Source organism: Ovis aries, chromosome 1 (genome assembly GCF_016772045.2).
Source record: "Ovis aries strain OAR_USU_Benz2616 breed Rambouillet chromosome 1, ARS-UI_Ramb_v3.0, whole genome shotgun sequence".
NCBI classification, from domain to species: Eukaryota; Metazoa; Chordata; class Mammalia; order Artiodactyla; family Bovidae; genus Ovis; species Ovis aries.
The window spans coordinates 265,040,530-265,058,547 of record NC_056054.1 but is presented as its reverse complement, the minus strand read 5'-3'; the positions used below and the strand labels follow the sequence as shown (position 1 = coordinate 265,058,547).

The window sequence follows — 18,018 nt, the reverse complement described above, 5'->3', positions numbered from 1 at the left end:
AGGCCCATGCTTGTTGTCTGGGGGAGGGGGCGGGATTCTCAGGTGCCCCAAGGTCCTGACCCCTGGTGTGTCCGCCAGACAAGACCCCACCCCTAAGTGGGAGGGCAGTCTGAGTGTGGATATGCTGCCTTATATGGCCGAGGTGAAGAGGTTCACAGCTGTAGTGAAGGCCCTCATCAGGTGAAAGTGAAAAGTGAGAGTCACTCAGTCATGTCCAACTCTTTGTGACCCCATGGACTATATAGTCTATGGGATTCTCCAGGCCAGAATACTGGAGTGGGTAGCCTTTCCCTCCTCCAGGGGATCTTCTCAACCTGGGAATTAAACCCAGGTCTCCTGCATTGCAGGCAGATTCTTTACCAGCTCAGCCACCAGGGAAGCTCCTCATCAGGTGACTCTGCCTTAATGAAAGGGAGTGTCCTGGTGGGCTTGCCCTGATCAGGTGACCTCAGTCCCCCTGACAGGCATCCTCAAATCAGGGCTAAGAAGGCTGTGGTCCCTCCCTCCCTGAGCTCAGGAGCAGTAAACACTGGAATTCTGTCAACAGGCAGCTCACTGAGGTCCTGGGGAGACCACACATGGCCAAACAGGGAGGCCCCTTTGCTTGGGGAGCCCAGGGCTGGCTGAGAGGGGGAAAGGGGGTGACGGGGAGGAGCAGAGTAGCGGTTGGGCCAGACCCTTAGGCTCTCCTGCGGCTGCTGCAGTCTCACTCTCTGCTTCCCGGCTGCACGTCAGGTGGCCAGCGGCACCGCTGATGTCCTTCAGCCTGGGAGGCAGCTCCCTATGTGCCTCGCACTGGCACGCCCCAGGGAGGGAGGCTGAGCAGCTCCAAGGAGGCAGGTGGCAGGCCTGGAGGAAGTGTCCTAGCTGGCAGAGGCCAGCATGGGGCCGGGTCCTCCCCTGCTGCTGAGGCAACTGCTGCCTGCCAAGACGCCACACTGGTCCAGGCACTGCCCAGTGTTAGCCTCACCCCCGCCCAGCTTCCCTTGACCCCTGCAGTGATAGTGGCCGGGCCACCCCAGGACACCCAGTGCCCAGCGTGGAGAAGCGAGAAAGAGCCTGTGAGGCCAATATTCCAGGGTTTTACCAGCATCTGCAAACTGCACATTTAAGCAAAACCAAGCCGAAAACCCTGGAAAAACCCAGGGTCTGTGCGGACATGAAGGAACCAGAGAAGGTGGCCCGCAGCCTCGGCCTTAGAGCCAGTCAGCCAGTCGAGACCTGACCAGGAGGCTCCCCAACCTGGGGACTCCCAGTTGGGCCTGTGGACCCTCCAAGATCAGTTCAGTTCAGTTCAGTCGCTCAGTCGTGTCCGACTCTTTGCGACCCCATGAATCACAGCACGCCAGGCCTCCCTGTCCATCACCAACTCCCAGAGTTCACTCAGACTCACATCCATCAAGTCAGTGATGCCATCCAGCCATCTCATCCTCTGTCGTCCTCTTCTCCTCCTGCCCCCAATCCCTCCCAGCATCACAGTCTTTTCCAATGAGTCAACTCTTCCCATGAGGTGGCCAAAGTACTGGAGTTTCAGCTTTAGCATCATTCCTTCCAAAGAAATCCCAGGGCTGATCTCCTTCAGAATGGACTAGTTGGATCTCCTTGCAGTCCAAGGGACTCTCAAGAGTCTTCTCCAACACCACAGTTCAAAAGCATCAATTCTTTGGCGTTCAGCTTTCTTCACAGTCCAACTCACATCCATACATGACTACTGGAAAAACCACAGCCTTGACTAGACAGACCTTAGTGAGCAAAGTAATGTCTCTGCTTTTGAATATGCTATCTAGGTTGGTCATAACTTTTCTTCCAAGGAGTAAGCGTCTTTTAATTTCATGGCTGCAACCATCATCTGCAGTGATTTTGGAGCCCCCCAAAATAAAGTCTGCCACTGTTTCCACTGTTTCCCCATCTATTTCCCATGAAGTGATGGGACTGGATGCCATGATCTTCGTTTTCTGAATGTTGAGCTTTAAGCCAGCTTTTTCACTCTCCTCTTTCACTTTCATCAAGAGGCTTTTTAGCTCCTCTTCACTTTCTGTCATAAGGGTGGTGTCATCTGCATATCTGAGGTTATTGATATTTCTCCCGGCAATCTTGATTCCAGCTTGTGCTTCTTCCAGTCCAGCGTTTCTCATGATGTGCTCTGCATATAAGTTAAATAAGCAGGGTGACAATATACAGCCTTGACATACTCCTTTTCCTATTTGGAACCAGTCTGTTGTTCCATGTCCAGTTCTAACTGTTGCTTCCTGACCTGAATACAAATTTCTCAAGAGGCAGGTCAGGTGGTCTGGTATTCCCATCTCTTTCAGCATTCTCCACAGTTTATTGTGATCCACACAGTCAAAGGCTTTGGCATGGTCAATAAAACAGAAATAGATGTTTTTCTGGAATTCTCTTGCTTTTTCATGATCCAGCGGATGTTGGCAATTTGATCTCTGGTTCCTCTGCCTTTTCTAAAACCAGCTTGAACATCAGGAACTTCACGGTTTATGTATTGCTGAAGCCTGGCTTGAAGAATTTTGAGCATTACTTTACTAGCATGTGAGATGAGTGCAATTGTGCAGTAGTTTGAGCATTCTTTGGCATTGCCTTTCTTTGGGATTGGAATGAAAACTGACTTTTCCAGTCCTGTGGCCACTGCTGAGTTTTCCAAATTTGCTGGCATATTGAGTGCAGCGCTTGCACAGCATCATTTTCAGGATTTGAAATCTAAAGAATAGTAAGGAGTAAATTGTGGATGGTGGATGCAGAAGAGTGAGAGGTGGTGGGCTTTGGGAATTGACTGGGGGATGGTGGAAAGTGACTGTGGATATTGGAAGATGAATTGTAGACCGTGGGACGTCGATGTTGATAACATAAAAATTCTAGTTATAAGAACACATCCCAGGAACATAATCAGTCTTTGGACTAGATATACCAAAAAAGAATATTTATTACAGAATTACTTGTTGTAGCAGAAACCTAGAAATGTTACGAAGGTCCAAACACAAAGGGACAATTCAGTCAATTCAGAGGTAGGTTTAGGATGATGTTCTATGAGTAAGGGGGAGCAAGAGGTCTTGGGGAGAGGGCATGGGCACAAATGATGACTAGTGAAGCTGTCATTATGGGAGACATTAAAGGGGCTCCTTGCGTTACTAAGCGTACACTCATATGTGTGTGTGCATGAAACATACCTGCCAAGCACGGCTGATGATGGAACCTCCATGAACTGAGGATCATAATGTAGCCAATTCAGAGAAACGGTACTCACGTCAGACGGATGATCCAGATGGATAGATGGTAGATATGGATAGAGAGACAGGCACTAGATGCAAACACCAATACACATAAATGTATGTGTGTGGACATGTATAGACTTCTATATGTTTTTATATAATAGTTAACAATAAAAATTTTAAATACCCTTTATAATATTATCCAAAAACATAAAGTACTTAGATAAATTTAAGAAAAGTTGTATAGGGCATATAGAGTAAAAAATATGAATCTAGTCAATGAACAAATACCTAATGCATTAATTACAATAAACTGTAATGGCAACCCAGTGCAGTATTCCTGCCTGGAGAATCCCATGGAAGAGGAGCCTGGCGGGACTACAGACCAGAGGGTGGCAGAGAGCCAGACACAACTGGGAGACTGAGCGCAGAGAGACTGAGGTTATAAAATGGACCCACATTAATGGGAATCTACAGTATTTACATCATGAACTCCGTATTGCAAAATTCAGAATTAAATTGAAGATCAGGGAAAACCTCTAGACCAGGTATGACATAAATCAAATCCCTTACGATTATACAGTGGAAGTGACAATATATTCAACGGATTAGATCTGATAGATAGAGTGTCCTGAAGAACTATGGACAGTTTGTAACATTGTACACAAGGTGGTGATCCAAACCATCCCCAAGAAGAAGAAATGCAAAAAGGCAAAATGGTTTTCTGAGGAGGCCTTACAAATAAGAGAAAACAAGAGAAGTGAAAGGCAAAGGAGAAAAGGAAGGATATATCCATCTGAATGCAGAGTTCCAAAGAACAGCAAGGAAAGATAAGAAAGCCTTCCAAAGTGATCAATGCAATGAAATAGAAGAAAACAATGGAATGGGAAAGACTAGAAATCTCCTCCAGAAAACCAGAGATACCAAGGGAACATTTCATGCAAAGATGGGCACAGTAAAGAAAGAAATGGTATAAACCTAACCAAAGCAGAGGATATTAAGAAGAGGTGGCAAGAATACACAGAAAAACTATACAGAAAATATCTTAATGACGTGGATGACCACAGTGTTGTGGTCATTCAGATATGTCCAGACATCCTCGAGTGTGAAGTGTAGTGGGTCTCAGGAAGCATCACTACAAACAAAGCTAGTAGAGGTGATGGAATTCCAGCTGAGCTATTGCAAACCCTAAAAGATGATGCTGTTAAAGTGCCGCATTCGATAGGCCAGCAAACTTGGAAAAGTCAGCAGTGGCAACAGGTCTAGAAAAGGTCAGTTTTCATTCCAATCCCAAAGAAAGGCAATGCCAAACAATTTTCAAGCTACCAAGAATTGCACACATCTCACACACTAGCAAAGTAATGTTCAGAATTCTCCAAGCGAGGTTTTAACAGTACGTGAACTGAGAACTTCCAGATGTTCAAGCTGGATTTAGGAAAGGCAGAGGAACCAGAGATCAAATTACCAACCTCTGCTAGACAGTAGAAAAAGTAAGAGAATGCCAGAAAAACATCCATTTCCGTTTCATTGACTCGGCTAAAGCCTTTAGCTGTGTGGATCACAAGAAACTGTGGAAAATTCTTCAAGAGATGGGACTACCAGACCACCTTATCTGCCTCCTGAGAAGTCTGTATGCAGATCAAGAATCAACAGAAGGGATGTGGAACAACAGACTGGTTCCTAATTGGGAAAGGAATACATCTAGGCTGTATACTGTCACGTTGCATATTTAATTCCTGTGCAGAGTACCTCATGTGAAATTCCGTACTGGATGAATCACAAGCTGGAATTAAGATTGCTGGGAGAAATAGCAAAACCTCAGATACCCAGATGACACCACCCTTCTGATGGAAAGCAAAGAGGAACTAAAGAGCCTCTTGATGAAGGTGAAAGAGGAGAGTGAAAAAGCTGGCTTAAAACTCAACATTCAAAAAGCTAAGATCATAGTATCCAGTCCCATCACTTCATGGCAAATAGATGGGGAAACCATGGAAACAGTGAGAGACTTTATTTTCTTGGGCTCCAAAATCACTGCAGATGGTGAGTGCAGCCATTAAATTGAAAGATGCATACTCCTTGGAAGAAAACCTATGACCAACCTAGACAGCATATTAAAAAGCAGAAACATTACTTTACTGATAAGGGTCCATATAGTTAAAGCTATGGTTTTTCCAGTCGTCTTGTATGGATGTGAGAGTTGGGCCATAAAGAAAGCTGAGCACCTACAAATCGACGCTTTTGAATTGTAGTATTGGAGAAGACTCTTAAGAGTCCCTTGAACAGCAAGGAGATCAAACCAGTCAGTCCCAAAGGAAATTAACCGGGAGTATTCATTGGAAGGACTTATGCTGAAGTGAAGCTGAAGCTCCAATACTTTGCCACCTGTTGTGAAGAACTAACTAATTGGAAAAGACCCTGATCTTAGAAAGATTGAACTCAGGAAGAGAAGGGTCGACAGGATGAGATGGTTGGATGGCATAACCGACCTGATGGACATGAATTTTGGAATAAGCTCCGGGAGCCGGTGAAGGACAGGGAAGCCTGGTGTGCTGCAGCCCGTGGGGTCGCAAAGAGTTGGACATGACTGAGCGACTGAACTTTAGAGTTTACAGGATTGGACACAACATTTTTGTGATGTCAGTTTGCTTCAAATTTACCTGTAGAAGGAATGCCACCCTCAAGCACCAAACAAGCTTCTGAAAAATTGTATTAAATTCAAAATCCCTAGAATAGCCAATAGAATTTAATAAGGAACAAACCTGGAGAAATTATAATACATTAACTGACCTCCAGGTTTAATGCAAAGCTATGGTAGTAACAACAGCACTGTGTTAGTTTAAAAGAACAGACAAAAAAGGGATCAACAGAATCAATAGAAACCAGAAATAAACCAAGCCATCTGCTGGTCACAGACACCAGGAGAGAAGTGAGTGTCCAAGGCCAGCTTCCCCAAGGATGACTACGCATCCCAGAGTCCTGATGCTGCTCTGAGATGGGCTGTGTCCTCGGGACTATGTGGGTCCAGGGGAGAGCAGAGATTCTGGGAGGAAATATTGGTTGGCTGACCTGCACATCTTGTACACCAGCTCTGCCAGGCTCCTCCTGCCTCCAGTCTGTTTGTGGCTGCCCTTGAGGAGAAATGTCCCTGCCCATCATTCCCTCTTCCTGCTCCATTATCTTCTAAAGATCATGTTATTCCTGCCTGGTCCCAAACTGAGGGTCTCCAGGGAGAAGTGAAAGGTCAGACCCAGACCAGAACCTGGGAATCAGGACCTGCTTGGCAACAAGCTCTCCAGGGGTCCCTGTGGCCTACGGTGCAGTAAGCACTGCAGAGAACTCTAGCTCCTCCATCACTACCTAGCTCGGGCCAGCCCCTCCAGGGAGCCCTCCCTGAATCCTCCCTCCATTTCACTGCCCAGACAGGTGAAGAACCAGGCAGTTCCAGCAGTAAGGGTACAGGCCCACTCGAGGACACTTGGGTGCCTGGGTCTGTCTGCTCCGAGGCTGTGCAAGTGCAGGAGGAAGCCTGGTCCACCCTGGACCCTGAGGAGCGCCACACAGGCTGCACTCAGCGGGCAGGGGAACCCCCTCCAGAGGCCTCACCTGCATCCAGCCCCTGCTCCTACCCTGGGAGGCCCCATGTGGGAGGTCCTGGGAGGTGAGACCTGATGGCAGGATGCGGGGTGGCAGGAGCCCCATGAGTCCAGATGGGCAGATCCAGCTCACTGTCCTCTGTCCCCAGGAAGAGCTCTCACGGGCCTCCCCTCCTTCTCCAGGGCTTCCCAAGGCCTCCCACAACAGGGCCCTTAGAAAGCTCTGGGTCATCCCGTTCCCCTCTGACACAACAACGCCTGCCGGCCTCCTCCTCCATCCCGTGATGCCCACCCAAGGGCCACCCAGCAATTCCCTGCAGACCCAAGAGGGCTCTCCCCCCACTCCTGCCCCTACATTCCACTCTTTCCACCCCCATAGGGGTCTGCAGGGAACAGCCATCACCCCACTTCCCTCAACTCCCTGCCCAGGGCTGCCCCTCCATTGTGGGGTCTCAGCCCTAGAGGATTTGCCTGGAAGCAAGAGGCCCTGCTTGCCCCTAACCCAGGTCACCTTTGCCACATTTCTGGCCCCAGACACCGAATCACAGGCATTCCCACTCCTGCAGCCTGCCTGGGACACTGTGCCCCTGACTTCCAGGCAGCCTCGCCCTGCCTCAGACGGACAGCAGCACCAAAGTCCGCTGGTGGGAGCTTGTCACCCCGCTGGGCAGCCGGTGGACGAGTCGGGGAACAGATGGGACCGTCTCTCCCCTGGTTCCTTTCCTCCCAAGAGCTAGACCCTTGGTCCCCTGGACCATGCACCTGGGTGACGTTTTTGTGCCCCGATCCAACACCCAGGACAGTGTTGGGGACACCGGAGGAGCCCAGGAATGTTAACTGAACAGACAGACGGATAAAGAACACCCGCAGCCCAAACACACACTCTGATCCAGGACACTGCAGTGTGGGGCTCACTCCCCGCGCCACCTCCTGGCATCCACTGTGGCCTGGCCTGCGCCAAGGCTCCCCTCTGCCGGCACCAGCCAGGTCTAGGGCACCATCCACTGCTCCTGCATCAGTGTGGGGACAGCACCCAGGTGGGGGCCCTTTCCATGCTCCTGACAAGCCCCTCCCCAGATCAAGCCACAGCTCTTCCCCTCCTCCCACCATGCCCAGGGCAGGGACATCTCCCCTGTTGAGCCCTGGAGGCCTGTCCTTGGTCCTTCCCTTCCTCCTGCCACCGCTCAGGACACAGCCTCAGCTCAGGGTCTCATGCACTCCACGTGGGGAGCTGTCCCGCTGGAACCTGCTCACAGTCTCAGGGAATCCACCCCTCCCTCTGCATACCCGAGATGGGCCTGATTTCTAGAAATGACACATGCGTCATCGATTCTTCCCAGACACATATTTATTTTAAATACTTTTCGAAAGTTTTCTTTTACATTTTTCAGGTACGTGACACACCGAACAGGGTCTAATACCTGTCTTGTGAAGTGTGTGTGTGCGTGAGGATGGCGTCAAAATAAACTTTGTGAATTTGAGTGCATATATTCAGAAAAGTTGAATGAAAATATGATCTTAAAGCAACAAAGATTAAAAAGAAATTAGGCATGAAACAGCGGCTGCAAAATCTTAGCTTTTTCTAATCTGTGAAGTAGGAGTAAATTATGAGTGAAGACTAAACTAATACAAATATAAGTAGTCTGCCAGGAGTTTGCTTTTCCTTAAGGTTTTCTTGTCTTGTTTGCCTTCCTGCTTCTGTTTTAGAAACCAGTGAAAACTTATTCCGGTCAATTTGAGGCCTGGCCCCAGTCACAGAAGAGTTCTAATCATCTGAAACATTTCTACCAAGGCCCACACAGAAGAGGCTCACGATCACAGTGGGCATCTCATTGAAACAAAACCACATGACTTATAGAATATACTTCTTAAGGCTCCCTGGGGGAATTTCATCATCATGAGAAGTCATGATGGGATGTGGAGTCACTGGGGCATCTGTTTAGTCATGGGAGCTGTGTGTGGAGAGGAAGGAAGATTCCTTCACAGACACACGTGGGTCTTGGGTGTGGAGCTGGCGGTTAGGCTGGATGCTGGAGCCGAGTCAAGACCTGCCTGCCTACCGGGACCCCCGAGCCTGCCACTCCTAGGGGGTCCGATCAGCCAGGGAGCCTCTGGGCCAGTGGCTGGCGCTCCGGGTTTCCTGGAGCAGGGCCGGGAGGGGGCCAGGTCAGCGGCCAGCTCCTGCCTGAGGCGTGCGTTGTAGCTCCTGAGCTCCTGGACCTTCCTCCAGGTCTTCTCGGCAGCCATCCAGCTCTCCCACACCATCCTCTCCTGGAAGAGGGTCTGCTTGCGATGGAAGGTGACGCTGACCTCCAGCTCACGGCCCAGGTGCTCGGCCATCTCGCGGTAGATGCTGCGGGCCTCCTGCTGGGCGGCCATGTCCTCCAGCATGGCGGGCACCCTCCTCTCCAGCTCCAGGCAGCGCGCCTCCGCCTCCAGCTCCCTCTCCTGCAGCTCCGCCAAGAGCCGAGCGTGCTGTCCCGGCAGCACCTGCAGCTTGTGCTTCAGCAGCTGCACGTCGTGCTCCAGCTGAAAGGCTGCTCCCCACAGGGCCACGTGCTCTCGCTGCAGACGCACCTTCTCCCCCATGAGCCTCGTGAAGCGCAGCTTTTCTTCCAGCTCCTGTCTGGCTCTTCCCTGAGGCTGGGGCTCCAGGCCCGGGAGGGACACGCACAAGTCCCCGCCAGCGCCCACCTTCTTTAGGACACCTTTTGGCTGCTGGACCGGGGCACGGCCAGCCGGCTCGACGTCCCCATCACCCCCAAGGCCCCCAGAGAGGCCAGGGACCGGGAAGACCCCCAGCAGTGGCCCAGCCAGGGCCTCTGCCTGGCAGACCTGGGCTTCCAGCTCCTGCTGCCGCGGTGCGCTCGCCTCCCGCAGCCTCGCTTCCTCCTCCTCCTCCTGGACTCTCTGCTTCCATCTCACAAGTTCCGGGGCCAGCAGCCCTGGACACTCGGCAACAAGGGTGTTTTCATTCAAATCGCTCACAGCTTTCGGGCAGCGCTGCCCTCCACTCTTCTCGGATGCTCCCCGGCCGGGTCTGTCATGGGTCACTCGGGGGCGTTGAGGTTCCCGGCTCCCCAGTGCCTTCTCCACCAAGTCCCCGGTGTCCTGATGAGAGGACCCACTCAGGTGTGTGCTCAGTGCCGATGGGCACAGCGTGTGGCGCACGGGTGGGCCGGGTTCCCCGCCGGGCGGTCCAGGGGCTCCGTCGGCCGGTGCCGTGGGGGAACCACCTGTCTCCCTACTTTGTCCACAGACCTCATCGCAGGCAGGACACCTCCTGCGCGGCACCTTCCCTCTGCGGACGATGTGCCGTCTCCTCAGGACCCAACGCAGCCAGACAACACAAACCAGGGCCCCCCAGGGCAACAGAGGGAGGCCTGGGACCCGGGGCAAGCTCTCAGAAGCCAGCAGCAGAGCGCCCCCTAGCGGCTCCAGGGTGAGCTGGCTGTGGGCCCCAGGCGCAGGCAGGGGGCCCTCCATGGCAGGGAGGGCTCCGCAGCTCTGCCTCCGAGGGCCAGTGTCCTCTGGGCCACGACCAACCGCTCAGAACCTTGGGGAGTGTTCTGTCTCCAAGGGGAATAGGTGCCTGACCCCCAGGGCTGGTCACTGAGGTTGGGGAGGGGAGGCCCGCCAGGTTGAAGAGACAGTTCTCAGGAGAGGCTCTGAATTAGAAAGGGATCGCTCGTGTCCAGGCTGGGGGAGGTGGCCGTGGGGGAAGGCAGTGTGTCCCACCCAGGATCGCAGCAAACCCTGGATCAGGTACAGGCCCTGGGGAGGTGGCCAGAGGGCAGCCTTGGGGCAGAGCCACCTGCAAACGATCCCTACAGGTGTGTTGGAGTGAGCGTTGCACTGAGTATCCTGAATCCTGAGTTTATGTTTGGGCTGGGGGTGTTCGCCGTTATTTCCATCTGTCTGTTCAGTTAACCTCTCGGGGCTCCTCCAGTGTCCCCAGGATTGTCCTGGGTCTTGGATCCAAGGATGAAGAGGTCAGCCAGGTGCATGGGCCAGGGGACCCAGAGGTCCAGCTCTAGGGAGCGGAAGATCGGGTAACAGGAACCAGGGGAGAGATGGTCCCTTCTGCTCTGAGGACTCATCCACCAGCTGTCGGGCAGGGTGACAGGCTCCCGCCAGGAGAGACACTGGTGCTGCTGTCTGAGGCAGGACGAGTCTGCCTGAAAGTCAGGGGCACAATGTCCCAGGCAGGACCCAGAGTGGGAATGCCTGTGATCCGAAATTTAGTCATGAAGTAAAGTATATGAGGAGACACTGCTCAAAATTATCCAAGCTAGGCTCAACAGTATGTGAATCAAGAACTCCCATTGCTCAGCTGGACTTAGAAAAGGCAGAGGAACCAGAGATCATATTGCCAACATCCGCTGGATCAGAGAAAAAGCAAGAGAGTTCCGGAAAAACATCTGCTTCATTGATGATGCTAAAGGCTTTCACTGTTTGGATCATACCAAACTGTGGAAAATCTTAAGATGGGAATGCCAGACCACCTTGCCTCCTGTGAAACCTGTGTGAAGGTCAGGAAGCAACAGTTAGAACCGTGCCGGGGGCCAGCGTGAGGAACTCCGCCCATGGCAAAGGTCATGAGGAAGGAGGCTTGCATACGCAAAGGCGTGATCAAGCCTCAGGAAACCCCCTGTTCCCGAGCATCTAACCCCAAAACCAGAGTCTGTTTTATGCTCTCACCTACACCTCTGACTTTACGGGGGGGCTCTTCCCTATAACCGTTTCTCTCGGAGAAGGAATAAACGTGCAGCTCCAAGGCAATAAAAATTCTTGGGCGTGACAAGAGTGTTTCAGCTTACGGACTCCTCTGAAGGTTATCTAGCCCGCCTGTATAGGTTCGTCCAGCCACATGTGATTGTTTACAGCCTCCCAACCTGAGAGGCACGAGATGTTTTAGACTTACTAAAGGCAAATTCTTTTGGGGAGTTAGAAATTATTAGTATAGTGGGTTGGTTAGGAATTATATTGGTGAAGGGTTTTTCATTTGTTGTGTCAATAATTGCTGCTAATTCCCTTCCCTGGGTGGGACAAGGGTGTCTCAGGTCAAACCTCTCTGCTGACAGACTAGCTTGTGTGACAGGATTATCCATACTCCTGCCACATGATTGTTTACTACCTCTCAATCATAAACAGCACAGAGAGTTTTGGAGTATTTTGAAAGTCTTAATTAGCACAGGGCTTTTTCTTCTTGTTGAGTCAATGATTGCCGCCAGGCCTCCATATACTTAGGCACCTGGGAATATATTAATCAATGTATTTGGAATACAGAAAAGGAAATATAGTAGTTTTTAAGGTTAGCAATACTAGACTTTTTGAGTTAATGAATTTTCTCTTTTGTAATAGATCACTGTACTTTATTATAAATCACTGTGTCCTTGTTATGTAAAAATGTAAGTTTATCACTATCTTAAGACTAAATAGATCTTAAGGGGAGCATTGGTGAAAGGATTTTCATTTGTTGGGCTGATGTTTGCTGCTAAATCTCCATGTTCCCTACCCTTATAATGAATATAACTAGCATATAGGAGAAATAAGCATTAACCTTTAAGATTAATCATGTTAACCTTGGGTTAAATAAATTCCTTTCTTGATTGTAACTCACTACACCCTCACCCTATAGGAATGTAACTTTATTTGGAGGGTGGTGCCTGGTTTAAGAAAAAACACCCTTGGAAAAAATAAGCTTTTTGGTTATCAGAAAGAAAGGATCATAAAATCCCTAAGACCTTTTTATGTGAAGCACCTGATTCTGATAAAGGTCAGGACTGCTGACCCCCGCGTGACTCTGTATTCATCCCTATGTGTAACAAAAGGTATATAAGCAAACCTAAAAATAAAGAAAATGGATCAGTTTCCAGAAAGACTGATTCCTCCATGTCGCTTCTTTCTTGCTCCCGTTCCTCTGGCTGAATTCCCATCTGGATTCAGCCTCCTTTTCTCCACTACACTATCTCCTACTACACTATCCGTTTCTAATCTCTCCCTATATCTGTATAAATATGTATTTTTCCAAAGACGCCGATGCTGTCCCCACCTTCAAATTCCCTGGATCCACTGGGGCTGGACCCTGGTAGAACCGGACATTGAAAACTTTCAAAATCGGGAAAGCAGTACGTCAGGGCTGTATCTTGTCACGCTGCTTATTTAACTTACGTGTAGAGTACATCACGTGAAATGCCGAACTGGATGAAGCACAAGCTGGAATAAAGATTGCAGGGAGAAATATCAATAACCTCAGATATGCAGATGACACCACCCTCATGGGGCTTCCCTGGTAGCTCAGACGGTAAAGCATCAGCCTACAATGCGAGAGACCCAGGTTCGATCCCTGGGTCAGGAAGATCCCCTGGAGAAGGAAACGGCAACCCACTCCAATATTCATGCCTGGAAATTCCCATGGACCGAGGAGCCTGGTGGGCTACAATCCATGGGGTCGCAAAGAGTTGGACACAACTGAGCGACTTCACTTCACTTCACTTCCACCCTTATGACAGATAAGTGAAGAGGAACTCTAGAGCCTCTTGATGAAGGTGAAAGAGGAGGGTGAAAAAGCTGGCTTAAAGCTCAACATTCAGATAACTAAGATCATGGCATCCGGTCCCTTCAGTTCAGTTCAGTCACTTAGTTACATCTGACTCTGCGACCCCATGTAGCACGCCAGGCCTCCCTGTCTATCACTAACTCCCGGAGTTTACCCAAACTCATGTCCATCAAGTTGGTGATGCCATCCAGCCATCTCATTCTCTGTCATCCCCTTCTCCTCCTGCCCCCAATCCCTCCCAGCATCAGAGTCTTTTCCAATGAGTCAACTCTTTGCATGAGGTGACCAAAATATTGGAGTTTCAGCTTCAGCATCAGTCCTTCCAATGAACACCCAGGACTGATCTCCTTTAGGATGGACTGGTTGGATCTCCTTGCAGTCCAAGGTACTCTCAAGAGTCTTCTCCAACAGCACAGTTCAAAAGCATCAATTCTGTGCTTAGGTTTCTCTATAGTCCAACTCTCACATCCATACATGACCACTGGAAAAACCATAGCCTTGACTAGATGGACCTTTGTTGGCAAAGTAACATCTCTGCTTTTTAATATGCTTTCTAGGTTGGTCATAGCTTTTCTTCCAAGGAGGAAACGTCTTTTAATTTCATGGCTGCAGTCACCATCTGGAGTGATTTTGGAACCCAAGAAGGTAAAGTCTGTCACTGTTTCCATTGTTTCTCCATCTATTTGCCATGGAGTGGTGGGACTGGATGCCATGATCTTAGTGTTTTGAATGTTGAGGTTTTGAGTTTCAAGCCTGTTTTTTCACTCTTGTGTATCAGTTGCCTATCGGTGTTGTTATGTCACCCCCCCAGGCTCCTCTGTCCATGGAATTCTCAAGGCAAGAATACTGGAGTGGGTTGCCTTTCCCTTCTCCAGTATGCATTTATGTGGTTTGAATAATTGTCAACTGAGAGTATTTAAAAAGACATACAAATCCAAGAGATATTATTAATAAGTAAAATCTGGTAATCACAAAGAAATGAAAAGGAAGGATAGGCAAAGAGGATAAAAGATGCTGGAAAGCCAAAGAGAGGAAAGTGGGTTGTGAGCAGTCGAGGAGCACGGTGGAGTGGAGGAGGTAGAATGGACCATGGGTGATGGTGGTGGCTGGCCGATGGTAGAAGGTGGATGGGGGGATGCAATAGGTCCATGGTGGACGGTGTGTGGTAGAAAGTGGCTGGTGGGGGTGATGGAAAATAGTGGTGTTTGATGGCAGGTGAATGGTGGAAGGTGACAGGAGGCAGGTGGATGGTAAAGTGTGGAAGGTGGAGGGCGTTGGTGCAGGGTTGGTGGCAGGTATACAGTGAGTGGAAGGTGATTCTTCTGAGTGAAGCTGAAAACGTATGTGGATGTGAGTAGTGGGTATCATGTGATGGACAGTGAAATATGGGTTTTGGAAGGTGGAAGATGGGCAATGGAAGGTTGAGACTGTAGGTGACAAGTGGAAGGTGGATGGCTCAGGGTGAGTGGTGGCAGGTGGATAGTTGGATGGTGTACAGTGAGTTTGGGGTGGTGAGTGCTAGGTGATGTGTGGTGGCTAGTGGGTGGTAAGTGTGGGTGGTGAGAGGTGAGTGGACATTGGAGGACAGTGGAAGGTGAAAAATCAACAGTAGAAGGTGGCGAATGGGGATGGTAGGGAAGGGGAGATGGGTGGTGGAAAGTGAAGTAAGGGTGGAAGGGTGGTGGTGGAAGGATAGGAGAGACTGGGATTTGACTAATGGTATGTGATGGTGGGAAGTGGACAGTGGGACACGGATGGTGAGGTTACAGGGTTTTAGGTGGATGACCTATTGTGGATAGAGGATGTTGGGTGGTAAATGAATGGTGGCTGTTGGGTGGTGGATGTGTGAGGTGAAAGGTGGGTGAAAGGTGGACTGTCAGAGGTGGACGGAGGCTGGCAGATGGTGTGTGGTGGGTTTTGGAGGGTGGGTGGTGGGTGGTAACTGGGGAAACGAGTGTGGTGGAGTGCGGAATGTTGAAAGTGGAAAGCAAATGGCCAGTGGTGGAGGATGGGATGAAGAAAGTGAATCATGGGTGATGGGTGGGAGGTGGTGAAAGGTGGAATGTTGATGGTGGAAAGCAGATGGTGGTGACTGATGGTTGCTAAAGAATAGTGAGGAGTAAATTGTGAATGGTGGATGCAGAAGAGAGAGGTGGTGGGCTTTGGGAATTGACTGGGGGATGGTGGAAAGTGACTGTGGATATTGGAAGATGAATTGTAGACCGTGGAACGTCGATGTTGATAACATAAAAATTCTAGTTATAAGAACACTCCCCAGGAACATAATCAGTCTTTGGACTAGATATACCAAAAAAGAAATTTTACAGAATTACTTGTTGTAGCAGAAACCTAGAAATGTTACTGATGGTCCAAACACAAAGGGACAATTCAGTCAACTCAGAGGTAGGTTTAGGATGATGTTCTATGAGTAAGGGGGAGCAAGAGGTCTTGGGGAGAGGGCATGGGCACAAATGATGACTAGTGAAGCTGTCGTTATGGGGGACATTAAAGGGGCTCCTGCGTTACTAAGCGTACACTCATATGTGTGTGTGCATGAAACATACCTGCCAAGCACGGCTGATGATGGAGCCTCCATGAACTGAGGATTATAATGTAGCCAATTCAGAGAAACGGTACTCACACCAGATGGATGATCCAGATGGATAGATGGTAGATATGGATAGAGAGACAGGCAGTAGATGCAAACACCAATACACATAAATGTATGTGTGTGGACATGTATAGACTTCTATATATTTTTATATAATAGTTAACAATAAAAATTTTATTATCCAAAAACATAAAATACTAAGATAAATTTGAGAAAAGTTGTGTAGGACATATAGAGTAAAAAATATAAATCTAGTAAATGAACAAATACCTAATACATCAACTACAATAAACTGTAATGGCAACCCAGTGCAGTATTCTTGCCTGGAGAATCCCGTGGAAGAGGATCCTGGTGGGACTACAGACCAGAGGGTGGCAGAGAGTCAGACACAACTGAGAGACTGAGCGCAGAGAGACTGAGGTTATAAAATGGAACGAAATTAATGGTTCAGTTCAGTCGCTCAGTCATGTCCGACTCTTTGTGACCCCATAAACTGCAGCATGCCAGGCCTCCCTGTCCATCACCAACTCCCAGAGTCCACCCAAACCCATGTCCATCAAGTCGGTGATGCCATTCAACCATCTCATTCTTTGTCATCCCCTTCTCTTCCTGCCCCCAATCTCTCCCAGCATCAGGGTCTTTTCCAATGAGTCAGTTCTTTCCATCAGGTGGCCAAAGTACTGGAGTTTCAGCTTCAACATCAGTCCTTCCAATGAACACCCAGGACTGATCTTTAGGATGGACTGGTTGGATATCCTTGCAGTCCAAGGGACTCTCAAGAGTCTTCTCCAACACCATAGTTCAAATACATCAATTCTTCAGTGCTCAGCCTTCTTCACAGTCCAACTCTCACATCCATACATGACCACAGGAAAAACCATAGCCTTGACTAGATGGACCTTAGTTGGCAAAGTAATGTCTCTGCTTTTGAATATGCTGTCTAGGTTGGTCATAACTTTTCTTTCAAGGAGTAAGCGTCTTTTAATTTCATGGCTGCAATCACCATCTGCAGTGATTTTGGAGCCCAAAAAAATAAAGTCTGCCACTGTTTCCACTGTTTCCCATCTATTTCCCATGAAGTGATGGGACTGGATGCCATGATCTTCATTTTCTGAATGTTGAGCTTTAAGCCAACTTTTTCGCTCTCCTCTTTAACTTTCATCAAGAGGCTTTTTAGTTCCTCTTCACTTTCTGCCATAAGGGTGGTGTCATCTGCATATCTGAGGTTATTGATATTTCTCCTGGCAATCTTGATTCCAGCTTGTGCTTCTTCCAGTCCAGCGTTTCTCATGATGTACTCTGCATATAAGTTAAATAAGCAGGGTGACAATATACAGCCTTGATGTACTCCTTTTCCTATTTGGAACCAGTCTGTTGTTCCATGTCCAGTTCTAACTGTTGCTTCCTGACCTGCATCCAGATTTCTCAAGAGGCAGGTCAGGTGGTCTGTATTCCCATCTCTTTCAGAATTTTCCAAGGTTAGGGCCTCCCCAAAAAAACCTCATCTGACCTCTGTGGGTGCCAAGGGCAAGAGCGCAGGCAGAGCAGCCCTGGATGAAGTGCCCAGGTGACCGCTGTGGAAGCATATGGATAGGCAGCCTGCTCAGAGGTGACAGGGACCCACCAAGCACAGCCGTGTGGTCCACATCCAGCTTGTCCTCCTGTCGGCACCTCGGTGCCGGCATCTGCTGTGGAGCCAGGCACTCCCACAAGTCAGGGACTTCCAGGGGTCAGCCCACTCATAGTCCCCAGTGGTGACAATTGTTTAGCTGCCTCTCAGCCCCCCAAACCCCCCACCACCTGTCCCAGGGTCCTTGGCTCTGCTTCTGAGACCCCAGCCCAGGCAGAGTCTGGGGAACGTTCCAGGTCAGACTCAGAAGTCCTTCCAAGACTGGCATGGGGGTCAGGTCACCACATAGACAGGGGTGAGGGGCTGTTGGTTCAGGGAAGGGGTGTGGCCCCAGAGGATGCATGTCCCTGAGACAGCCTCAGCCCAGGGGCCAAAGGAGGACCTCAGACTCATGCGTACAC

The 18,018-nt window shown here is 49.5% G+C and overlaps 1 protein-coding gene across 1 annotated transcript; it reads right to left on the bottom strand.

The window, feature by feature from the left end:
• Positions 1-8,140: 8,140 nt before the first annotated feature.
• LOC132658595 (uncharacterized) lies at positions 8,141-17,974 on the bottom strand. Its single transcript, XM_060406128.1, has 2 exons — positions 12,989-17,974; positions 8,141-11,336 (listed from the first exon to the last, which is right to left on the bottom strand). Exon 2 carries the CDS (start codon positions 10,298-10,300, stop codon positions 8,795-8,797), a length of 1,506 nt encoding a protein of 501 aa, XP_060262111.1. The 5' UTR covers positions 10,301-11,336; positions 12,989-17,974; the 3' UTR covers positions 8,141-8,794.
• Positions 17,975-18,018: the final 44 nt, after the last annotated feature.

Excerpts from the sequence above, each read along its gene's own strand:
- LOC132658595 (XM_060406128.1), bottom strand. The coding sequence starts at position 10,300 with ATGGAGGGCCCCCTGCCTGCGCCTGGGGCCCACAGCCAGCTCACCCTG.